General features: G+C 41.7%; 1 protein-coding gene across 1 annotated transcript in view; it reads left to right on the top strand.

Annotated features, from left to right (window-relative positions):
- PRKCH (protein kinase C eta) overlaps positions 1–26,178 on the top strand; it is a 233,599-nt gene that overhangs the window by 47,999 nt on the left and 159,422 nt on the right. The window contains exon 2 of the mRNA XM_077909543.1: positions 19,811–19,874. Coding sequence (XP_077765669.1) covers positions 19,811–19,874 — 64 coding nt within the window. The remainder of the gene's footprint in view (positions 1–19,810; positions 19,875–26,178) is intronic.

Raw genomic sequence — 26,178 nt, forward strand, 5'->3', positions numbered from 1 at the left:
TTATATGCCAGGCCCTGGGAAACCTGCTTCAGCTGATGCTTCTTTTCGACACCCAGTCTGTGTCCTTGGCCACAGGGCTTTGGATTTTGTAAATCTGCTTTGCTCTGAAGAACACTACTAGAATTTGCTGTGTGAAATACACCACTGACTTATTGTTGGGAAAATTCTTGAGGTTTGTACCCCCTTTCAATGCACCCTGTATGAAGACCCACTGAAGCCTCGGTTCTGAAACTTAAGCCTGCATCTGAAGCACCTGGAAGGCGGGACTTGTGAAGAAGGGCTGCTGTGCCCCACCCCCAGAGTTTCTGATTCACTAGGTTTGGGTGGGGTGAAATACATTCACTTTGTATTTCTAAGAAATTACCTGGTAATGTTGATGTTTCTAGTCTGCGGACCACGTTTTGAGAAACTCTGCATTAGGAACTTTTTTCTTTTTTTTTTTTTTTGACCTACTGTCCTTAGAAATAATGCTCTTCCTTAGAAATTGGTGTAATTTCATTAGGGTTAATGTGAATCATGTTTGTCATACTGGTTCCCTTTTTGCTTTGCTTGAGAAGTTCAGATTCAAATTTGTAGCTCAACTTTAATAAAAGCTAGATTGCTTGCATTTAAACTTGGCCCCAGTCATGATCTCCTGTTTCATTTTCCCCATTGTTTTTTTTTTAAATCTGTTAATATTTTGCAGATTTGTTGTATAACTTCTTGTAAATGGACTCTGTGTTGTGGAATACAGTATATATTGATAAATACAATTGCAGTCAGTGTTCTTTTCTTGGGCATTTGGCTTTCAAATTAACTCCAAAACACTATGTTTTAAGTGTTTAATGCATTAGCTATGGGACTAGGTTCTCCAGAAGGCTTGGATTATTGATAGCAATTAACCAGAGTGTATTGAAAAGAAAAAAAATTAATAAGATGAGAAAGTTCTCAGTAAAAAATGTTTGTTTTATAAAATGGTGCATAGATAATATGATACAATGGGTATGCAAAAAATTATATTTTGTATTGAGGACTCTGCAAAAGCAAATTATACAGTTGCTTGTTGTTGGGTGGACAGAGAAGGATGGAGTAATGAGAAGAAGTAATTATAGTGGTGGCCAGACTTGAGTGGGCATCAGAGTCCGTCACCGGAGGACTTGGTTTAATTGGGCTGCTATTTACGAGGCTTGGGCTGGGGGCCTGCATTTGTGTAAAGTACAGCAGGAGACTCTGACTTGGACGGGGGGCAGTGGCCAGGAGAGGGTCTTACAGCTGTTAGTCCTTTGGCATTGGGCAGAAAAATGAAAAGCTGGGCTTTTTTGAAAACCTGCTCTGAGTCCATCCATTTCTTAGCTGAGGCGTTCCTGTTGAGATTTTCTGCAACTCTTTGTGAAATCAGATAGCATAATGGGCATGATGTCATTCGAATTACACAGCATTAGCTTCAAAAAAAATACTCATTATGTTAGATGGTAGTTAGAAGCAGTTGGTAGCTGATTTCTCTGTCTCCCTTTTCCCCTCTCTCCCTCACTTTGTGTTTTTCCTCTACTTCTACTTTTAGCTTAAGGGAAAACACTACCAACAGCTTGTCTGAAAACAGGTGGAGAAAGGGATATGTCTTAAAAAAAAAAAAAAAAAGCCCTGGGGTTGTCACTGTGGACCTCATCCAGGAGTGTGGAGTAACACCAACGTCACTGTAGGAAAACTGGCTCAGGCTGGCCATGCTAACACTGCGCCAGGTGGGGGAGTGAGGAACGGACGTCTTAGCATTCATATGGTAATGTTGAGTACACACTCTGAAAAGGTTAGGTATTCTTTGGCACTGCTGCCTCTGGCTTTCTTTTCATCCATTTGGTGACAGAATCAAGATTTATCACCGATCAAATTGTTGCTAATTCAGACTTTAATTTCTCTAAGAGTTACCTGAATTTAGGGACACTGGAGGCAGTTTTTATTTAAAAGGCATTTTTCTTAAATAGACATTTTAAGATAATTTCAGATTTACAGAAAAAATCATGAAAATAATATACAGAGAATTCCCATATATCCTCACACCCAGTTTCCTCTGTTATTCCTAGCTTACTATACCTTCCTCACAGGGATTGAACCGATAATAATACATTATTCCTAAAGTCCCTAGATTAATCAGATTTCCTTAGATTTTACGTCTAACGTCCCTTTTCTGTGTCAGGATTCCATCTAGGATACTACATTTCATTGTCATGACTGCTTAGGCTCCTTGAGACTATCAGTTTCTCAGATGTTCCTTGTTTCTGCTGAGCTTGAGGAATACCAACCAGGTACTTTGTAGAGGAGTCCAGTCAGGTATTTTGTAGAATATCCTTCCATTTGGCTTTGCCTAAGGTTTCTCTTTGGTTAGGGGTTAGGGAGTTTTGGGGGGGAAGACCAAAGAACTAAAGTGCCATATTTCATTACATCACATCAATTACATCGTTACACATACATACAAATTATCAACATCTTTTTTAAGATTTTATTTATTTATTCATGATAGAGAGAGAGAGAGAGAGAGAGAGAGGCAGAGACACAGGCAGAGCGAGAAGCTGGCTCCATGCAGGGAGCCTGACGTGGGACTTGATCCCGGGTCTCCAGGATCACGCCCTGGACCAAAGGCAGGCGCCAAACCGCTGAGCCACCCAGGGATCCCCAAATTATCAACATGTCTTAATCCTGTTGATGTGGACCTTGACATGGCTGACCTAGTATTTGTCAAATTTCTCCCACGAAATTACTCCTTTCCCTCTTTTCTGTGCTCTACTCTTTTTTTCAAGATTAATTTTTAAAAAAATTTTTAAAAGACTTTATTTATTCATTCATGAGAGAGAGAGAAAGAGAGGCAGAAACATAGGTAGAGGGAGAAGCAGGCTCCCTACTGGGAGCCCAATGTGGGACTCCATCCTGGAATTCCTGATTACACCTTGAGCTGAAGGCAGATGCTCAACTACTGAGCCACCCAGGTGTCCCTTTTTTTAAAACATTTTATTTATTTATTTGACACAAGTGGGGAGAGCAGCAGGAGGAGAGGGAAAGGCAGATTCACCACTGAGCAGGTGGTCCGATTCAGGGCTCCATTCCAGGACCCTATGATCATGACCTGAGCCAAAGGCAGATGCTTAACCAACTGAACCACCCTGGCACCCCTGTACTGTACTCTTTGGAAGGAAGTCACTATGCACAGCCCACACTTAAGGTGTGGCAAGTTATGCCTCACCTCCTTGGCGGGAGGGAGGGAGGTACATACATTATTTGATATTCTGCTTTGGAGATTTGGCCCCTCCCCCTATTCAATCATTTATTTCGGTGTATCTGGACTTGAGAATGTTTATTTTGCACTTTAGGTTATATACAAAACTCCATTATTTTGTTGCTCAAACTTTTGCAGTTTTGGCCTTTGGGAGCTCTTTCAGTGGCTCTTACGTCTTTGTATGACAAACCTCTATCATTGTGTGTGTGTTTTTTTTAACACTTTCTTATTCTTTCTGGCACTGTAAGATGCTCCATGATTATTTTGTATATTTCTTGACACATTCTTGGAATCAGCCATTTTCTCAAGGAGCCCTGGTTCCTTTGATCAGAAAATGGAATTTTTGGATACTTGGATATGCATGTTGCTCCTGGTATCCAGGTTCTCCCAGCTGACAGGACAAGGACATAGATGTATGTATCCTAACTTCTGTGTACACACATACCTGTATTTCTGTATATGTATCTGTGGCTGTAGTAAGCAAACTGGAGTTCATACAGACGTCTCCAGCCCCGGTGTAGTACCACATGGGTCATTCTGGCCTTTCTCCCTTGTCTGCAGACTCCCATCCTGACCATAAAGGCTGCTGTCTCTCCCCACCCTCTATCCATCCAATACTCTCAGGTATACTGATGTCAGAATGGTTAACGGATCATTCCCACCACGTACCTTAGCCAGAGCTCATTGCTTCCTTTTGCCTAGAGTCTTACCTCACATCCAGTTACTTAGGTCAGCATACTTTCCCTCACTCCCTTCAGTGAGTTGATTTCAATACATTTTAATACAGTTCATTCTTATGTGGTCTGCATTCCATCCTGGGATCCCTTGCCTCCCTAAATGCTTTTTATTTTTTAACTGGATGTATTCAGGTTCACTGTGCTGTGAAGTTTTAAGGGTTTTGATAAATCTTTAGTGTCCTGCATCTACCATTATGGTATCACCTGGAATAGTTTTACTGCCCTAAACAATCCCCTGTGCTAGGGACACCTGAGTGACTCAGTAGGTTAAGCATCTGCCTTAGGCTCAAGGTTGTGATCCAGAGTCCTGGGATTGAGCCCCTCATTGGGCTCTCTGCTCAATGGGAGTCTGCTTCTCCCTCTGCCCCACATCCCACTCATGCTCTCTCTCACTCCTCTTTCTCTCTCTCTCAAATAAATATTAAAAAAAAAATTTCCCCTGTGCTAATGAAGGCATTCTTAAGAGTTTGAAAGTGCTACTAGTAGAAGAAATAAGAATAAATATAAATACTAGACAGCAGTTTCTCATAGGAAAAGGCAAGGCTGTGGGGCCTTGTTATTTGCTATCTTTACAAGGAGGAAACAGCATGGGTTGGGTTTTCCATTTTTGTGAAAACCCCCCAAAGACTCCTAGTTCAAGGCATTTGAGTACCTCCAATTTAGACCTGGGGTGGGAAGTGGGTGGTGAGTGTTCTGTCTCAGGTTTCTCTTCTTACTTCCCAAGCTCATCAATAGCCCCAACTCACCATTTTGTTTAACATCCTGTTGAAAGTCCTGCCAGCTAGTTTCATCTGAAAGCAGTCCTGGTTTTAATTCCACCTGATGTTTAGAAACCGCTCTGCTGTTGGGTTGCAGCTGTGGATGGAAACTAGTTCCTAACAGCAGACAAAGGTTGCTTTAGGAAGAGGTGAGAGAATTGAGCAGATGAACTTTATGAAACCTTCTTGTATGGTAAATATTAATCAGGTTTATCAGAAAGACAAATGCTTTAGGATTTGAGTTACAGGCTGGTGGGAATGATAGTTGAGACCCTAAAATCCAAAACTAGTTGAACCTGCCACGAATTTATTCTTTTCCCTCCGGGTGACTGTCCAATATGGTGGGGATAATGGTGCTATACTTCTCTTTACTCAGAAGGCAATTGTGAAGATAAATGGGAAAAGAAGCATGTGAAACTGCTCAGGGTACCCAGTGTGAATATGGTGACTTTCTGCACCCTTTTATTTCTCTCTCACTGATTCTGTTTTCGCCTAGCCTCTAAACATGGCTTTGGTCCTTGACCCTTTGCTTTTTCAATGGTACCTTCTGTCCATGGGATCAAATGTCTTGTGGCTCAACCATGCTTTTGTATGGATGATGCCTAAAATTCTGCCTGGCCCTTTGTCTTAAGTATCAGACCCATCTTTTTGCCAAACATTTCTACCTAAATGTCTCCTTGAAAAATCAGTATGTTTAAAAATTAAAGTCGTCCTCAACCAGCTGACCTTCCAGACTCTTTCCTCTTCAGGCTGTCATAGGCTTCCAGATACTGGAGCACTTTCTGGCTTTTCATCATCTCGGACCCTTAGTCCACAAGTCATGCTGAGCTCCTTTGGCAGTATTTTCCTCCTGTCCCCTCCACTGCTATCCCCAGTCCAGCCTACTCCCTGCCAGCTTGGCTTCCAGCTTTTCTTTTACTACTACCAGTCTCCTTTTTTAAGCTCAAATTTGAACTCAACTTAGCATCCCAAGCTTGCATTTCTAACTTTACCTTCGAACTCAAACTATGTAGTATCTAACTAAACAACATGTTCCTTCCTGCCTTTGTGCTGTTGTCTCTCTTCCTATCTTGGCAGGGTCAATTGTAGAGGTGGAACTAAACTTGCAGAGGAAGGTACAAGGGTATGGATGCACGTTAGCTTAGAATGAGGAGGACCTTTCCAATGGGGCTGCTAAAATGAGATGGCTCTCATGGAAGAAGTCTGTTATCTCCTGGTTCCCAAGCCTGAGGACCTCATTAAGTCCTTACCTTCATCCACTTCTGAAGCATGTGGCTTCTCTTCTTTTTTGAAGTTGCTTTCTCCCATGTTGCATGACATCCTCTCGAGCTACATCTCTGGCTCTTCTTTTTTTCCATTTCCTCAATGAATTTCCTCTCCTGTTTCTCCTTCTCCTTTGCTCTTTCTCAAAAAGTTTCATGGCTCTTAGTGATCACCTTTTGAGAAAGATTCCCAAATAGGAACCCCAGCCCTATCTTTACAGTTTGTCTGTGTTTCTGATGTCTTGCCAGATATTTCTATTTTGACACCTTATGTCCAAATTTGAACTCATTTCCTTCCTTCTAAACTATGTTCCTTTCTCCAGAGTTCCATGGTTTAATTCATGGCCACAGAGGTTGGCAGACTTTTTCTGTAAAGGGCCAGACAGTAAGTGTTTTTGCCTTTGTCGGCCCTAAGACCTTGGTCATGACTACTTCACTATGCCTTTGTAGCCCCAAAGCACCTACAGATAATATGTAGACAAAATAGGTATTCTGTGGTTCAACAAGACTTTACTTACAGAAATAGACCTCTGGGTCATAGTTTGCTGACTCTTGGGTTACCTAGGTCCAAAATTCAGTATTTCTTCACCTTTTACTTTCATTTGTTCTCTTCATATGTATTTAGTTTCTGCTGACTCTACCCTTATGAACTTTTCATATTTCTAGACTATAGCACTTGCCTATTCATTAGTCTAGTAGACAAAATGCTCCCCTCTACATGTACTGGCCATCAATTTGCATAACCAGAAACCTCTAGTGATTGCCCCTGGCCTGCAAAATAGGGTTAAAGTTCTCCTGGTGTATCTTCTACGATTTGGCCTCCAGTCTTCCCTTAGTCCTTGGAATGGACATTCCTCTACACACATTGGTCTAGTTTGTGTTCTATCTCTGCTTGTGAGGCTCTCCTGACTCACAGTAACCTCCCCCTCCACTTATGGAAACAATTGTTCCTTCTCTTGACCTGCATAGTGGTTTTGATGTTATCCTTACCTTTTCCACTCAGACTGCACTGGGCTGTATTTTATATCTTTGTAGCCTTCCTCCTTCTCTCTCTAAGGCTGTTAAGGGCAGCCCAGTGGATGGTCAGTTGACATGGGTAATAATCACATGTAGAACTCTATCTCTCCTCCAGTTAATGTTCTTGTCTCAGTTAATGGAACCAGGGATCATCGTTGGCCTTGGAGACTCTGTGACTGCTTATCTTTCATCCTCCACTACACCTCTTTATAAAGTTTAGCTGTTTCTCCTTCTCCTTTCTTTCCCCTGTCTGCCTCCTCCTCTCCATCCCCTTAGTTGCTGGCTTAGCTCAAGTCCTCTCGGTTCTTCACTAAGACCACTGGACTAGCCTTCGAATGTATATCCTCAAAACCAACTTCTCTCTCCTTATAACCCCAACACTCCATCTGTAGGGACCTGTCATGCAGGTGTGATCCTGTAACATTGATGATTGAAACCCCTCAGTGGCTCTCCATTGTCCTCGGGTCAGTGCTGGCTTTCCAATGTGCTATGAAGCCATGATTGATCGAATACCTTTTCCTTTCCAGCCTCATTTTTGACCCATTGTATTGACGCAGTCTGCATTCAACCATATGTAATCCCAGTAGATCCTCTATATGCATGTGTATACACTTCCTTCTCTGATCTACCTAGAAAACTATCTGAATTTCTAGGAAGGGTATAAATGTCCCTTCTTCAGCAGAGCTTTCATCTCTCCTTCTTTTGGAAGACCAAACAGAATAAAGATGTCCTAAGATAACCATTGAGAGAGACACTTGGGTTTGATGTATTTTCTGGTGTCCTTTCAAATTCAGTCTTCTATTTTTTTTATTTTTTTATTTTTAAAGATTTTATTTATTTATTCATGAAAGACACAGAGGAGAGAGAGAGGCAGAGACATAGGCAGAGGAAGAAGCAGGCTCTATGCAGGGAGCCTGATGTGGGACTCGATGCCAGGTCTCCAGGATCAGGCCCTGGGCTGATGGCAGACGCTAAACCGCTGAGCCACCCAGGGATTCCCCTATTTTTTTTTTTTTTAAGATTTTATTTATTTATTCATGAGAGACACAAAGAGAGGCAGAGACACAGGCAGAAGGGGAAGCAGGCTCTATGCAGGGACCCCGATGTGGGACTCGATCCTGGGACTCCAGGATCATGCCCTGGGCCCAAGACAGGCGCCAAACCGCTGAGGCACCCAGGGATCCCCAAATTCAGTCTCCCAAAGTTGACTTGGAGCCTTAGCAATGAACAATTAAGTAGAGAAGTTTATAAGGTATCTTGAATGCTTAAGTATACTAAGTATGCACTTTTGACTTATTCCTTGCTTTTTGCTGCTAGAGCTTTAGCCTTCTTCCTCTATTATAATGGATAGTGAGAATCAACAATGTAGAATAATTCTGGATTTATTTATATCTACCCCCTTTTTTTAATAACCTGACATCTTCAGTTTAAGATGTTAGGATGGGGGCAGAGCAGGAGGGAATAATTATTTCATTACAAATATTTGCTATACCCCTCCTCACTCTAGAAAAGTAACTTAACAGCTGTGGCAAAACTTCCTAGACTCCATCTCCTGCTATTTCTCCTTTCTTGTGCGAGCTTCCTCTCAGAGAAGGAGGCTTCTTGTGGGGCTGACAGCTCTTACCAGACAACTCACAGAGGCTGTGGAAAAGGAAGAAGCGTATGAGGCTGCTGAGTAGGAGTGAGCATGGACAACATTCGGCTCCTCCAGCCATGGTCAAAAGCCACCTGTCCCTTTCATCTAGTGCCTCATCCTGGCAAGGAAAGAATATGTTCTCTTTCTGGAAGGATCTATGGAGCAGAAGAGAGGAGGGTGGACATCATGAAGAAAGTGCCTCTGTAAAGTGTTCTTTGATGTGGGGGATACCCAGTCAGGAGAGGAAACACAATTACTGTTGTTCTCTCTCTAGATTCAGAGTCTGCTCTGGTGAGGTCCTTGGGAATACCCTCTTGGAGGAGAAGGAAGGTGCCTTCTTAGTTTTGGAGGGTGCTATTCTGAGAGGCCTCTGCTGGTTTCCAGGGAGGGTGTTTGGCTTCTTCATAGGACTTGGCCTGTTCCTTTTAGTCGATTAGGAGCACTAGCAGCTCTAGACCACCTGGGGGCCTGGGGAAGTCCCTTCAGAGCCTCTATCCTCATTCACAAAGGAGGCATCAGGTGTACCTTCCAGCACAGAATTAAACTACCTACGAGATAAAGAGTGGAGCATTTTGAAGAGCCTAAGGCAACTTTCGTTTAATTTACATTTTCAGTCTCTTAGATACTGGAGCCAAGGATTGGGAGAGATGCACCACAGCACTTAGAACATACAGTAGACTATTTCTATTTCTCCTTAGCCTACTCCTTGGCAGAGGAAAAAAAAATAATCCTCAGAGATATCCAGTCTTGGCTATTCCTAATTTTTTTGTTATGGGCAGAGAAGCTTTGAAAAATTAATTGTAATGCACTGACTTTTACCTTTGCCAGAGGATACATCCTTTATGCTAAAATGTAGGGATAATTGACTCTGGGCTGAAATAATTCTAAATTTAAATTTACAATAGGTTTGTCAGTATGTTTAGCTGGGCTGATGAAGAGTTATCATGAACCTTAGGTTTGAATTTTAGAGACAGGTTCTTTAGTAGTCTTCACACATCTTTCCTTGCTCAGTGGAGTTCAGAAACCACTTCTGACTTGGAACCATAGAATATAGATAAAGGCTAGTCTACCAGATGTCCTGTCACCAGAGCCGTGGTCGCAGCCCAAGGCTCTATTCCCACCCCCTTCTCTGACCGCAGTAGAGGGTCCAGACCTGGCAAGAGGAGGATTTGATCACTGAGATAAAGATACTGTCCTCCTTCACTTTCACTTCAGTCAGGTTTGATAAGCTTCACTTTTCTGTTCAGTTCTTGCCACTTTTTCTGATAATTTTTAATCTGTGGTACTTCTTAGTGTGCCTTTAACTGCTAAAACTTATCTGATTGTTAAATAAAAATAGAAAACCAGCAGGGCTATAGGATTTGCCTCATTCACCTCCTTTTGCTATCAGCTCTCCCCCAGTGAGGGAACCTGTTGTGTGTCTATAGCGCATGACACTGACTCGGGTCCTCCAGGCAGCTGACTAATGAGTCCTGAGCTACCCGTTGCTTTTTCACCAGCCCCAGCACAGACAGACTTGCCACACTTAGCAGCTCTTGACTTGTCCCCCCTCCACCTCTGTTGCGAACCATCTAGTGCCACTGTCAGGCTGGTGCCATGCCCACAGGCCTTGGCAGAGAAGAGATGAGCCTGGTACACTGAAGCCTGGAATTTGGCAGGGAGCACCCTTCGTCAGGTGCTGACAGCATGAGTCTTGCCTGATTTCCCAAAGGAGATAGGCGATATGATGACCTAACATGCCAGAAGCCCAAGCATGCTGGCATCAGGAGAAGCAAAAGGCAGTGGGCAAACCTGTAGTAACTTAGAGGCAGATATAGTCACACATAGGAGCCTTGAGGCAGGCTGCTATGGAACCGCTATGGGATCTTCCTTGAATCTAGGTATTGGCTTGGCCTTCACTGCTGGTGACCTTGGTCAATTCCATAACCTCTCTGAGCCTCCATTCCTCCCCTTCTGTATAGTGGTGGAATGATATTTACCTTGCAGGTGGTGAAGGTGAGAAACAATGTAGATTAGGCACTTAGCTATTACATGTTGATGAACTCAAGACATGGTAGCTATTATTTTTATGACTAGGGAACATAGCAACACACCTCCTTGTTGGTTATTGGGACAATCCTGTATTTTTTTCCTCTAGGAATTAGAAATCTTATTTTAAGCCCGATAGTTTCAGCTGTAAGAGAATTGTGAAATGCTTTATCATGTTTTTAGGTTGTTACTTATCCATAGAGCAAGACTTAGAAAAGTTATAGAAACAAGCCACCAAGCCAAAAATCTGAATATCACAGATGTCTGGCTCAGGGCTTAAGGAGTCTAGGTGAACTTGTACCTTTGCCCAAATAAAGGATTGTTTTTTCTTATAATATGCTAGATCTCTCTGCTAATCCCAGGACAAGATGAATATTAAGTAGACAGAAGGTTCCTGTCTATGATCAATTCTAATGCCTTTTGTGAAGGGAAATGGTTGTAAATTATTACTAGTTAATTAAATGAGTGTTTCCGTTGAGTCCTGTGTGCAGGCTTTTATCCAAGCCTGTTTAGAATCATGCAACATCAGAGCTAGAAAGGCTTTTAGACAACACTCTCATTTCATGGTCTAGGAGACTGAGCCAGGATTTAAGAGACTTGCTCAACTTCTGTCAAGTGACGTCAAGGGAAAGCAAACCTTGACTAGGGGTATAGAAGGGGAAAGTGGGTTCCTAGAGATCTAGTGAGTATATCAAGTGAACAAAGCATGATTCCTAAGCAGTGGGCCCATGCAGTCCATATGCTACTGGTATGCCTTGATGCCATCTTGGAGTGCTTTTATATTTTCGAAGTGCTGTCACATATTTATTATAAGATAAAATATTATTCCTATTTTTTTTAAAGATTTTATTTATTTATTCATGAGAGACACAGAGAAAGAGGCAGAGACATAGGCAGAGAGGCAGGCTCCCAATGGGGAGCCTGATGTGGCACTTAATTCCAGGATCCTGGGAGCATTGAAGGGAAATGCTCAACCACAAGCCACCCAGGTGTCCCTATTATTCCTATTTCATTTTTATTTATTTATTTATTTATTTTTTAAATTATTCCTATTTTATAGGTGATGAAATTGAGGTGGCCAAATGAAACTTCCAATTCAACTCATTAGACCAAATCAATAGATATTTGGAATGTTTACTTGGTTCAAGGAACTCTGCTAGGCCCTTTGGGGAACATGAAAATATTGGATCCTGTTGGAATGGAGCTTAGAAACTTACTGCAAGTGACGAGATAAAAGTATATGAAATTTATCTAATTGTTCTAGGGCATAGGTAAGTATTAAGATAATAATTGAGATAGGAATTTTGAGACTGGAGGGACCAATAGGTATGTCAAGATCTTCCTGGCCTAAAGCTCCTGTGGCTGCATCACTTTCCTCAGGCGCACTTGGTTAAGTATCCCACCGGCAGCCCCAGGGAACTACTTTGGGAAATCCTGAGCACCAGGCGATGATCCCAGCCCTAGGAATAATTCAGTAAAGATTTGAATGAATGGACAGGTGAAGAGAGATTTTCCAAGCAGAGACAACAGCTTGAGCAAAGGTGTGGCTATGCCATGGCGAGGAGACAGGCCTGACTAGAAGAGCAGGTTTAAAGAATGGAAGCTTGAAAAAGAGGTTTGGATAAATTAGTGGGGAGGCAGTGAAAAGAGAACCTTGGTGGCCCAGAAAACTAAGTGGAGCAGCTTGAGTTATTCTGAAGGCACTGGGGAGCCAGTACAGGCTTTGCTGGAGAAAGTTGATGAGAGTGGCACTTTGGAAAGGGTTATCTGGGCAGTGAGGTGTAGACTCTTTTTTGTTTGTTTTTATACCTTAAAAGTGTTTAATTTTGATGCATTTCAGTTTATCAGTTTTTTAAATCACTTGTATATATCCTGTACTTAATGTCATATCTTGTACTTGGATGTCATACCTAAGAAACCATTGCCTAACCCAAGGTCAGGAAAGTTTAATTCTATGCTTTCTTGTAAGATTTTTATAGTTTTAGTTCTTGCATTGGGTCTATGATCCACTTTGAGTCCATGTTTACATATGATAAAAGGTGGGTGCCACCTTCATTCCTTGACATGTGGATATCTAGTTGTCCTAGCACTATGAGTCAAAAAGAATATTCTTTGTCCCTTTAATTGTCTGGATACTTTCATTTTAGAAATCCCTCCCCACCTCCCCTGTCCTATTTTCCTTACCGCCATCTCCAGGCAACCACTGGTGATTTTTCTGTCACTATAGATTAGTTTGCCTTTTCTAGACAGAATGTGCTGTTTTGGGTTTCTTTAGTACAGTATTCTTTCATGTTGTTGCATGCATGCATTAACAGTTCTTTTTATTGTTGAGTACTATGCTAGTGTGTGGCTATACTACGTTTTAAAAAAAGCTGTGAGCATTTGTGTGCATATCTTTGTATGGCCATATGCTGTCTTTATTCTTGGGTAATTACCAGGAGGGGAATGGCTAGATCAAATGGGAGATGTACACATAACTTTTTTTAAAAAGATTTTATTTATTTATTCATGAGAGATGGGGCGGGGAGGGGGGCACACAGAGGAAGAAGCAGGCTCCATGCAGGGAGCCCGACATGGGACTCGATCCCGGGTCTCCGGGGGCACACCCTGGGCAGAAGGCGGCACTAAACCACTGAGCCACCCTGGCTGCCCCCGTATACGTAACTTTTTAAGAAAATGTCCAACTGTCTTCAGAGTAATGATACCATTTTACAGTCCCATCAACAGTGTGTAATAATTCCAGTTGTTCCGTACTTGTACAAACAGTATGGTCGGACTTTTCAAAGTTAGCCATCCTAATAGGTATATGTTATTATTGCCTTATGGTTTTAATTTGCACTTCTCCAATGAGTAATGATGATGAGCTTGGTTTTTTTGTACCTATTTGCCATCTGTATATCTTCTTTGGTGAGACGTGAAGTAATGAAGCCTATTTTTGAAAAGTTGGATTGTTTTATTATTGAGTTTTGCAAGCTCTTTATCCTGGATGCAGATATTTGATATATGATTTACAACTATTTTCTCCTAATCTATGACTCATCTTTCATACTCCTGACTGTATCTCAAGAGCAGAAACTTTAATTTTGATGAAGTCCAATTTATCATTGTTTCTCTTTTATGGATTGTGTTTTTGGTGTCATATCTAGAAAAATTTATCTAACTCAGGGTCCCCCCAATTTTACCTTATGTATTTTTCTTGAAATATAAAATTTTTAAGTCTTTCGTTTAGGTCTGTGATCCATTTTGAGTTATAATTGTGTAAGTCACAATGTAGGAGTTGGAAGTTCTCCATTTTGCATATGGACAGCCAGTGGTTACAGCGCCATTTGTTGACTCTTGAGTTTTTCTCGTTTATCTGTGCATTAGAATGTCATTTTTAAAAAGTTCATTGCTTACTGATTTTTGATCAGGGCCACAAGAGTTGTCCTCCTGACCCACAGAAGTGGTCTTTAGGAGAGAAGGGTTGGTACAGTCATTCCTCCTTGAATGTCTATTTACAGAAAGAATGCTAAATGTGTCCATTTCTATGTGAAGCCACTTGAGCACTCTGGCCTCAGCCCTGTTCTGTTGGACATTCTCTTAGATGATGATGTAGCTACTGTAGGCCCTGTAGTCCGTTAAGCTGAGAAGGAAAGTGATTTGAACCAGGTGGATTTGGGATCCAGCAAACCTTGAGTCCTAGAGCAAGCTGAAGTTCTAGGGAAAAAATATGAAGCTCCTAGGATTTGGGGCCTAGTCACTACACGGGATGTGGGAAGCAGAGCCTTATGGCACATAGGAGAGATGCAGAGGTTTTAGTGGATAGAAGATTCAACATGGGTCACTAGGGCTTCTCATAGTGTTCGTGCAGTCTATAGCTGCATTAGTTATGGGCAGTGTCACTATCAAGATCAAGATTGGTCATAATCTTGCTCTTCCCTATGAGGGTCAAGTTAAACCTGCAGGCTGATGTTCTTTATTTAAGGGCACATGAAGAAAATAGGGCACCTCCAGAGGAAACTGGTCAGAATGTCAGATGAGAAAACCATGCCTTATATGAAACTAATGAAGGAATTTGGGATATCCATATTTATTAACTTATTTACTGACTAGTTCCATGAATGTTCCAGACCTCTTATGTTCAAGGTAAGATCTAAGGGACAGGGCATAACAATTGCAACATGACGTGGAGTCCAACGATGGTCTCTATAATGGTACAGAGTTGTCCAACTGCTTCAAGTGGCCTAGGAATATCTTATAAAAATGAGTTTTGAGTTGAGTCTTGATTGACAAATAGGGGTTTGACAGTTAAAGAGAGGAAAGAGTTTTCTGGCCAGAAAGATTGCATGCCCTCAGTCACTAGGCAGTAAATGTCAGGCAGATAACATGTATTTTTCACAATTTTGACTATATTCCCCAGTATGCTGTCTGACTGTAACACGTTTTGTTGATCTCTCAGATTAAATGACAAAACATACCTCCCTAGTCTACAAGTAATTAGAAGAGCCTGGGGTACAGGTTGTAAATGTGTTTAGCATGACGCAGCATGCAGGGCTATGTGCCAGGCTAAAGAGTTTGGACCTTATCATGGAAGGGAGAGGAAACATTGAAAGATTTTAAATTAGGAAGTCACATGGTCAGATTTTCATTTTTGAAACTGGTCATTGGCAGTGGTTGGAGGAGGGTGAGTCTGGAGACAGGAAACAACTAGAAGGCCATTGCAGATGGCCAGGCGAGGCATGGTGGTAGGAATAGGGAGGAAGAGGCAGGTTTAGGAGAGGCACAGAAAGTGGGTTTGGTAGAATTATATGTATGTCACCAGGAGCCTGTGCTGCTGGGTCAGTGGTGATGTCAAGACTGTGGGGGTGTCAATTAGGGGGCATAGAATAAGAATTTGGATCCTCGGCATGTTGATGTGTTGAATTAAAGAAATTTGTCTCAGTGGGACAAGGGAGAAGATACTTTTAGAAAAGGTCCATATATAGGTTTAAGAGTGAAGTCTATGCTAGAGACTTAGGAAATGAATTTGACACTGCTCCCTGTCCTTAGCCTATACCCATTTGGAGATTCCAATATGTTTGTTTCTTCTACTCCTCCCCCAAAGAATCTCAAGTTGGTGCTGAAATCATGAGGTTGAATCTTCCAATGGAAGAAAAAGAGGACTTAGCACGATTTAAAGGCAATGGGCGGGGGTGGGTAGGTGGAGGGGGGGTTGGGAAGAGAGAGAGAGAGATGCTGGAAAGGAGCCTGAGAGAGAAAGAGAAAAGTGAAAGGAAGACCAGGGAAGAGGGTCTTCCTCTGGAAGCAAAGAAGTTTGTGAAGAAGGAAATTTGTGAAGAAGGAAGCTGTCAAGGGGATCAGAGCTGCAGAGATCAAAGGAGATGAAAACAGACATATCCTTGGATTTGACAGTGGTACATGCCAAGGGTTGCAGGAGCGGTGTCAATGCCAGAGGGAGGCAGAGGGTTAGATTGTAGGTGGTAGTATGGATGTTAGAAGGTATAGAGGAGAGGTGATAACTGTTTTTAAATATTTGACTTATTCTCTTTGGCTGCCAATTTGAATAAGTCTTTCGGTGCAGATGATAGAATACCGTACTCAAACTGGGAATTTATAGGCTCAAATGACTGAAAAGTCCAGAAGAATCAAGCCAAGCTTGATCTATGGGTTTAAGTGATAAAAAGATCTGGTCTCTTTCTGTCTCTCAGCTTTTTCTTCTTAGTTGACTTCCTTCTCTAGCCCAGTGTGGTGGCAGAAAGGGTGCTGGACACTTTCAAGTTTATGTCCTTCTAGATTAAAGTTCAGCAGAAGTGAGATCTTTTCTGTTTCTAGTAGATCCAGGACTCCTAATGGGACCTACTTGAGTTTTGTGCCCAAACTGTGCCCCAGTTACTGTGGGTAGAGAGTAATGATTACTCATTACTCTGATATATCAGCTCCAGGCCAGTCATCTTGGCTGGAGAAATTCAGTGCCTTGATTGGCAAGGCCCAGGTCACTTGTCCAGGCTGGAGCTAGGAGCATAATCCCAGCCAAATTATTTGGACTACCTGTTAGGGAGGGGTAGTTCTCGAATAAAAGCTGAAGTGCAGTTCCTGGAGGCTGGAATGGATGTTCTAGCTGGAGAGAAAATAACCACTGGACTTATAGGGGAAAGACTAGGATCAGTGCATAGAAACTATTGGTTGCTGCACTTCTGCTTTGTGAGAAAGATCCTTCTGTGGATCTGTAGGATGAAAGAGGCCAGATGTGGAGGTAGCAAGTTGGCTGTCACTGGGGGTGTCCAAGCAGTCACTATGACTAGACACCAAGAGCCTATCAGCACTGTGTAAATGGAAGGGGTGATCTGGAAGACCATATTTTCCAAACTGTTTGTCTGTAACAGGGATATATTTTTATGCTAAAACCCATATACCCTTAAAATGCATGTGAAATTATAAGCAGAAGTTTCATGACATAGCACTTTTCCTTACTATGTGACACGTGCATCTTTACTGTTCCAGAATCTTGGTTGTGTGCAAACCACCCCATTGTTTTCATGTCAAATCCATAGTTTGTAAACCCCTATTCTAAGGTCAGGGGTTTAGGTGGAGTGGGCTTGAATCTGGTGTTTGAGTCTGGCTTTCCCATGGTGATGGTGGCAGTGGTCAAAAATGAAGAAGCAAACCTATTCTACTTGTGAGAACTCCCAATTCTGTGTGGTGGACTCTTTAGCCATCAGAGCAGCTCCAGACCCCTGGGAGTGGAGGAGTGGCCTTCTCTGTGGACCCTTGGGTCAGTGTTGGAGAGAGTTTACACACTGGCCAGGGGCCGGGGGATCTTGGAGGTGGCCCCAGCAATCTGTCTGGAGGCTGACAGCGGCTCCTGTGCCAGCAGCAGTTTATGTTGTGAGGTTGAATGTGTGTGCATGTGTGTGCTCTTTGCCAGGCCTTTATATTGAAGATGAAGGAGTGGCTTTTAAAAATAACACATTTTTGACTTGAAACAAGTCAAGGCAGAGAGTGGAGACAATTAGAGACTGACATCCTGTTTAGTCATCTCTCCAGAGAGCTCTATTTTCAGAACTGTTCCATAAAGGTTCACAAGTGGTATTAAGACAGTTTTGGGGGATATTGTTCACTTAGCAGTAGTCATGATATAAGTAGCCGATTTGAACGTTGGTGTGATCTACAGTGTGGTAACACCTTGATAGTAGATTTTGTGCAGAGGAATGGGAGTTTATAAGACTAGGCTGTTATACAGGTAAAGCTTTCTGAGTCAGAACAAAGCAGGCATCTTTTATTTTGAAAAAGTATATAATCAGGGTGTGGCCTTAAAGAATATGTGGTGGTAAGCTAGGGAAAGGTCAATGCATTTTTTTCCCACTCTTTGTCGCCTATGGGTACAGTAAAAACAGGAAATAGTACTATCAAGGTTCTTTGAGCTCATTTGATGGAAACCATGCCAAAAATGCTGAATAGCGACGTCACAGACTTTTGGATGAGAATGGTGAAGCTTGGGGTGGTTAAGGACCTTGCCCAGACTCCAGAACCAGCTGTGGCAGTCAGGCTGGAGGCCATGTCTTCATCTAGTTTGGGCACTGCGCCATGTAATTTGCAGCTTATTTAAATGTAATATTCTACCAAAAATGATCAGCCGTATCTGTACTTGGCTTCTGTGGACCTCTCTCTCTTTGATGAAAAGTCAAAGGCAGGAATAGAGTCATGAGCTGTGTCAGACAAGATTTTGACAATTGTAAATTCATGTATTTGGGTCCAAAAGAACCTCACAATTTAGAGATATTCTTGGATAGTTCAAGGTTAGCACTCAGCCTGAAGAGGGCAGAGCCCGTCCACCTGGGCTGGTGTGATCAGAGCAGGTCTAGAGGGTGCTGCCTTGAATCCAGAGGCATGCTGCAAGAGGACAAGACCTAGCCTGGAGACTGCAAACTGCCTGGTTTGCAGAGTGGATGTCTTGATATCTCAGCGCATAGATAAGAGCTTTAAGGGATGTTGATACTCCATGAACAGGCAAGATTAATGAATGCAAAGTACCTGAATTGCCTTCCCTGGTGCTTGCTGAAGATGGACTACACTCAGGTGAAAATGGTAGAGATGGAGATGGTACTCTTCCCTCTTTTTGCTTCCTACAAGAAAAAGTTGCAGTTAACCATGCCTCATTTGTTTATCGCTTTGTATGTTGCCATTATTTCTCTATTTCATACATCTGCCACGTGTTTGTTTTTTTTTTTTTAAGATATATTTGAGAAAGAGAGAGAGTGAAAGGTTGGAGGGGCAGAGAGAAAGAGAAAGAGAGAGAATCTCACACGGACACCTCACTGAGATTTATGCCCAACGTGGGGCTCGATCCCATGACCCTGAGACCATGACCTGAGTGGAAATCAAGAGTCGGACATTTAACTGTCTGAGCCACCAAGGCACCCCTTACCTGCCATTTGGTTTAATAAAATGTTGCTCTGACATGAGATAGGGATAGCTCAGAAACAATGACAGTTTACAAGTGCTTCTCCATAATATCACAAAGAGCCAAAATAGAAGAGAATAAAACTGAAGACAAGGGAAACGTTGAAAGAACTGTTCCCCTTAGATTTGCTTTTCCACTTTTAAAGTTCCTGTACTTGCACTTATTTCTTGTCCCTTCTCCATTGAATGAAAGACTTAGGGGATCCCTGGGTGGTGCAGCAGTTTAGCGCCTGCCTTTGGTCCAGGGCGCGATCCTGGAGACCCGGGATCGAATCCCATGTCAGGCTCCCGGTGCATGGAGCCTGCTTTTCCCTCTGCCTGTGTCTCTGCCTCTCTCTCTCTCTCTCTGTGTGACTATCATAAAAAAAAAAAAAAAAAAAAAAAGACTTAGGTCTGGTTGATGGCTGTGATTTGCACATGTAGGCCTCCTTGTGAAGAATTATTTGAGGGGGATCCCTGGGTTGCTCAGTGGTTTAGTGCCTGCCTTCAGCCCAGGGCATGATGCTGGAGTCCCGGGATCGAGTCCCACATTAGGCTCCTGCATGGAGTCTGCCTGTGTCTCTGCCTCTCTCTCTGTGGGTCTATCATGAATAAATAAATAAAATCTTAAAAAAAAAAAAGAATTATTTGAGGCCCACAAAAAGTACTTTGAAATTAGAATATAACACACAATTCTTTTCTCTTTCTAGGTGGATCTGGAGCCAGAAGGGAAGGTATTTGTGGTAATAACCCTAACAGGGAGCTTCACTGAAGGTAAGGATTAGTTTTGGGTGGTTTCTGGTATAAATATAATCTTAGTCCCCACTCAGTAGGAATTTTTAACATGGAAGTTATAAAAAGAGCATTTTGTAAAAGATGCTTTAAAAAATTGTTTTCTGGGCAGCCCTGTGGCTCAGAGGTTTAGCGCCACCTTTAGCCCAGGGTGTGATCCTAGAGTCCCAGGATCGAGTCCCACATTGGGCTCCCTGCATGGGGCCTGCTTCTGCTCTCTCTGCCTGTGTCTCTGCCTCTCTCTCTCTGTGTGTCTCTCATGAATAAATAAATAAAATCTTTTTAAAAAAATTGTTTTCTGGGATCCCTGGGTGGCTCAGCGGTTTGGCGCCTGCCTTTGGCCCAGGGCGCGATCCTGGAGACCCGGGATCGAATCCCACGTCGGGCTCCCGGTGCATGGAGCCTGCTTCTCCCTCTGCCTGTGTCTCTGCCTCTCTCTCTCTCTCTCTCTGTGACTATCATAAATAAAAAAAAAATTAAAAAAAAATTGTTTTCTGTTGGGTTGGCTGGTATTTTGTTTCTAATGATCTGTTGGTTTGGATTGCCAGATTAAATATATTGGCTAAATCTGGCAATCTCAGGATTTGTTTAACACACTCAGAGTTTAACATTTTCTTCATCATCATCTTAGCTGAATTGGTTCTTGCCTCTTTTCATTCATGTCTATCAAATTGTACTGTAGATTTTTGGTTTTGGGCCAACTTTTCAGTTTGCCCTGAAAGTGTTAAAATTTTAAGGATTATGTTCTCTTTCTTATCTCATTCTGTCCTTTAAGGGATTCTATTCCTCTTCTCCTGGTACCACCCCCACCGCCCACTCTCTAATTTTTTTTTTTTTTAAAGAATTGAGGTAATATATATGCAGTGAAATGAACAGATCAGAAGTGACGAATTTGAGTTTTGGCAAATGCATGCAACCACGTCACCAGCACCCTGATCCAAGATAAAGAAGATTTCCACCACTCTGAAAGTTCCCTGTGTCCTTTCCCAGTCAGTCTCCTGCTGCCAGAGGCAATAAATGGGATGGTTTTTTTTTTTTCACCATAGATTAGTTTTGTCTATCCTTGAAGCTCATATAAATGGAACTATGTAGTACATTCTCTCTCATGTCTGATTTCTTGTGCACAGCGTAATTTCTGTGACAACCACTCGTGTCATTGTGTGCATTAGCATCCTATTCCTTTTTCTTGCCAAGTGTTCCATTACATACCCATTCTCTTCTTGATGGACATTTGGAGTTATTATGCTGCTATATGCATTCTCGTACATACATTTTTCTTGAGGTGCACTTTCATTTCTCTTGGGTAGGTATGTAGCCCCTGGAATTGGTGGGTAATAAAGGACATATATGTTCAACTTTATAAGAAACTCTCACATGTTTTTCTAAAGTGATTGTATTTTTATACTCCCACCAGTGATGAGCATCCCAATAATTCCATATCCTCATCAACACTTGGTATGGTCATTCTCTTTAACTTTAGACCTTCTAGTGGGTATACAATGATATTTTGTGATTTTAATTTGCATTTCCCTGGTGTTGGATACTTTTTCCTGTGCTTATTGGTCATTTTTTCCCCCCAGTGCCAGTTCAGGTCTTTTGTTTTCTGAAATTCGATTTGTCTTTTTATTACTGATTTATGATTGTTTATGTTTTCTAAATAAGCATCCTTCGTGAGAAATTTATAATGTGAATATGTTTTCCCAGTATGTGGCTTGCCTTCTCACTTTCTTAATGGTTCTTTGAGCAGAAGTTTTAAATTTCTCTGAAGTCCAATTTATCAATCTCTTCTTTCCCTAGTTTATACATTTTGTAATCCTCTTTAAGAAATCTGTCATAGGGTCACAATGATATTGTCCTGTTTTCTTTCAGAAGATTACAGGCTTTTATGTTTAGGTCCATGTTATGTTATATTTAGGTCTTTCTTTGTTCCTTTTTAAATTAGTATTTGTGTGTGAAGGGGTTGAGATTTCTTTTCCTTATACTACAGTCCTGTTGTTCTATTCCCTACCATTTGTTGAAGGCTTTCTTTTTTCTTGGAACCTCTGTCACCAATAATTTGACCCTACTGTGGATCTATTATCTATTTGTCTGTCTTTATGCCAATATGACATCATCTTCATTGCTGTTGCTTTATGGTAAGTCTGAAGGCTAAATAGTGTGAATCCTCCAAATGAGTTTGTTTGTTTGAAGGGTATTTTAGCTATTCTCAGTATTTTAAATTTTGATGTCAGTTTTAGAGTCAGATTATCAATTTCCACATGAAAGCCTACTGAAAGTTGAATTAAAGTTGTATTGAATCTATCCATCAATTTGAGGAGGGCTGACATCTTAACAATTGTGAAATCCATAAACTTGGTATATTTCTCCATTTACTGATGGTCTCTAATGTCTCATCCATATAAATATTAGCAATTGGATGTAATTTTTAACATAGAGATCTTGCACACATTTTAAAAAATGTATTCCTAAGTATTTTAAACTCTTGACGCTGTTATAAATGGCACTTTAAAATTTTTATTTTGGAATTGGTAACAGCACATAGAAATGAATTTTTTGTTTCTTGGGTGTGCATTCTATGGCCTTAAAGAATTTCATTTATTGGGACGCTTGGGTGGCTCTGTGCCTTCAGCTTGGGGTGTGGTCCCAGGGTCCCAGCATCAAGTCCTGCATTGGGCTCCCCTGGAGGAGCCTGCTTCTCTCTCTGCCTGTCTCTGGCTCTCTTTGTGTCTCTCGTGAATAGGTAGATGAAATCTTTTTTAAAAATTTTCATATAGGGCAGCCCTAGTGGCCCAGCGGTTTAGCGCTGCCTTCAGCCCGGGCGGTGATCCTAGAGACCTGGGATTGAGTCCCACGTCAGGCTCCCTGCATGGAGCCTGCTTCCCTCTGCCTGTGTCTCTGCCTCTCTCCTTCTCTCTCTCTCTCTCTCTCTCTGCACCTCTCATGAATAAATAAAATAAAATATTTAAATAAAAAAATTTTTTTTCATTTATTCTAGTAGGTCTTTCTTTTTTCTTTCTTTCTTTCTTTCTTTCTTTCTTTCTTTCTTTCTTTCTTTCTTTCTTTCTTTCTTTCTTTCTTTCATAGATATTTTAGGATTTTCTCTGTAAATAATCATGTTATCTATGAATAAAGCAGTTTTCTTTTTCTTTGCTAATATTTATGACTTTTATTTCCTTTTCATGCCTTATTGTGCCCGGACGCCTTGAGGACAGACGACCTTGTCTCATAACTAGTTTTAGGAGGAAGGAATTTAGTCTTTCCCTAATAAGTATGATGTTAGCTGCATGCGCTTTGTATATACTTTTCACCACAGTCAAGGAAGTTCTTTCAAGTCCTAGTTTTCTGATAGGTTTGGTTTTTCTCTTTTCTTTTTTAATCAAGAATGACTGTTAAATTTTGGCAAGGGCTTTTTCTTTATCATTGACATGAGCATATGGTTTTTCTCCTTTGTTCTTCTTTATTTTCCAGCAGTCAGCTAAATTACTGGCTATCACCTTAAAATTGTGAAGGCTTTTCAGAGTGAGATTTCTCTTTTCACTTTTACCCCTTAGTTCTTGGACAAATTCCATAGTCCTGAAACATAGTGTTCACTGGTAAGGCGTAACCAAGCTGGGGTTTCAGTGGAAAGCCCAAGGTATTTTAAGTTCTTTTAACTTAGTGGGACTTGGGCTTCAAATTGTCTCTCCTACAATGGGAAACAGCAGACATCTCAACTCCTTTCTCTCAGCCTTCTAATTATTGCTCTAGTTATTGCGCTTGAACAGATTGAAGGAGTTTATAAATTTGGGGATTCTCCTCTCTGTGGCCTATCTTTTCCAGGATTTCTCTGCTCAATTTCCAGTCATCTGTTAGTCCTGAGATGTTGTCATTTCACTCTTCAAGCCAGTAAAACTGTAGTTTTCGGTTTGAATTCTTTTCACTCGACCTCATGCAGCCTGGGGAATAACCTTGGGATATGGCCTATAAATACGGATCTTAACCAGTGCAATTCCCTTCTTTCAAGTATCACATTCCCTCCAATTTCTGTCCTTTTTTGGTTGTTCTCCAGTGTTTTCAACTAATTGTTTTGAAATATATTTCTAAAGGCTTTAATTATTTGTGGTGGAAGGGTTAGTCTATAAAAAGCCATTCTACCATTAACAAAATCCTGTGAAGACTTTTAAACCTGTGGTTTAATGGTTTGTCCTTTTGGTGTTGGCATTTTGCAAATTGGTGACACTTTTGAAATTTGTTTTTTCTCTCCTCTCAGCTGACCGTTATTCATGTGGGAGGTCTGTTTTAATGTTAATGTTTAATTTTGCCATCTGTTGTCTCAGTTGTTGCATCTTACCTTTTTGTTCCAGTATTGAAATTAGCAGATATGTAGGGTACTTGGACATGAACAAGCTCTCCAGATTACAGTTTAATCAGCTCAATGACCTTTTTGTTTTGCTTGGTATCTTGTACATGGAGGCTTTGTGAGAAAAAGGAGTCTACTGACGCTCAGTCAAAATATAACGTAGGATTACAGAACACTGTTGTTAGAACATTCTCACAGTACACGGGACATGGGCAAAACCATGGTATAGACAAACCCAGCCATAAGCTAAGAGGCAGAGTGAGGAGTGGGTGAGATTCTCAGTGCTCTGCACTAATGTTACATGAGACCAATGGAGTAGGGCCATGGACAGAAGACCGGGTCCTGTTGTGCTGTAGTCATTATATGACTTTTCTTCTTTTTCTTCTTCTCCTCCTCCCCCTTCTCCTCCTCTCCCCCTCCCCCTCCTCCTCCTCCCTCTCCCCCTCCTCCTCCCCCGTCTCCCCTTCCTCCTCCCCCTCCCCCCCTCCTCCCCCTCCACCTCCTCCTCCTTCTCCTCTCCAGGACTAAATTATATTATGGTTCTATCTTCCTTAATTGAAATACTAGAACGCTGGTACCAGAATACTTGTGGATGTTCTTATATTCATTTATTAGTTTTAGTGATAAGGAAGGAATGCCAAATATTAGTAGGGGTGAGTTCTTACCAGGTCATTGCAATCGTTTATCTTTTAGAGGTGATGCTGGGTAAATGTGAGGCTAGCTGAGTTCATCTTTGGGAATCCCACCTCCCCTTTATGTTAGTCCTTCTTGCTCTCTGCTTTTAACTGTCTCTTACTCCTTTAAGATGTCTGGTGATCTCCTCTCTCTAGGAACAGTTGCTAATAGGGAAGATAGTGAATTCATGGGCTAATTCACACTGAAGTGATAGTGATCAATATCTTAGTGCTCTACCCCTCTTAGGTGTGTCTGTGTGTTTTAAAAGATGCTAAAACTGATGTTTTTTCCACGAGAAATAGATTTTGAACATTGACACTTCAGGAGCTGTAGCATCTATGTGTGGGATATATTTTAGAACCTCAGATCTCTTCTCTATAGGAGCATTGTCTTATCAATTTGGCTCTGAGGCTGGGCCTCAGCTTGAGCTTGCACATTGCTGTTGCTTTAGAGCACAGCTCCATTGTCAAATGCAGACGACGTGATAACTGCCTCTGTGTGTGTGTTACACACAGAGGATGATGGAATGGAGCCCCCACCACGCACCTGCTACAGCTGTGGCAGCAGCCGGGGCCTGGCATTGTGAGAATGTCCCTGGCTTGGCTTCACTCCTGGCAGCCACTTTAGATTATTCCCGGCCATAAAATGACAGGTTGGCTGATAGAACATTTGGAGCTCTAGTTCTTATCTTGGATGCTGAAGGGCTTTGCATAAGAAAGCACTATAAAGTCAGGCCTGCCCAGTGTTCCCAGGCTGCTAGAGGAGCATTGGCTTAGGATCCCAATGGGTTGGCCAAAGCTTGAGAAATGTTGGTTGAGTCTCAAAGTGCATCTTAGGCTGTGATTTTGAAGATCAGATGTTAAAATGTGTAGTGCTTTGGAAATTGTAGAGTGCTTGTGAAAAAAAGTGTGCTAGTGGGATTCCCATTTCCATGTTTCTATTGTCACGGTAGCAAGATTCCTGTCATTCTCCCCACCCTTGCCTGGGACCCTGTGAATACTCAGCAGTTTTGTTTTATTTTGACGGATTTATTTTTTTATACTAGAAGCTTCAAGAATTTAGTGAACAATGACAACTATGCCATGGGTTTATCTCCATGCCTATTTTCTTTCATAGGCTCCTATAGGAGTTTTGCCACTAGATCAGATTCTATAATTCCAAAGTTTTCCTTAAAAAAGAAATTGTTTAAATGTGGCAGTGATCTGTGATATACAGGGCTGGTATTAGGAGCTACTGACTACTTCTCATTTCTTCCTCTCTCATTTTCTTATC

Source organism: Canis aureus, chromosome 9 (assembly GCF_053574225.1).
Source record: "Canis aureus isolate CA01 chromosome 9, VMU_Caureus_v.1.0, whole genome shotgun sequence".
Lineage (NCBI taxonomy): Eukaryota > Metazoa > Chordata > Mammalia > Carnivora > Canidae > Canis > Canis aureus.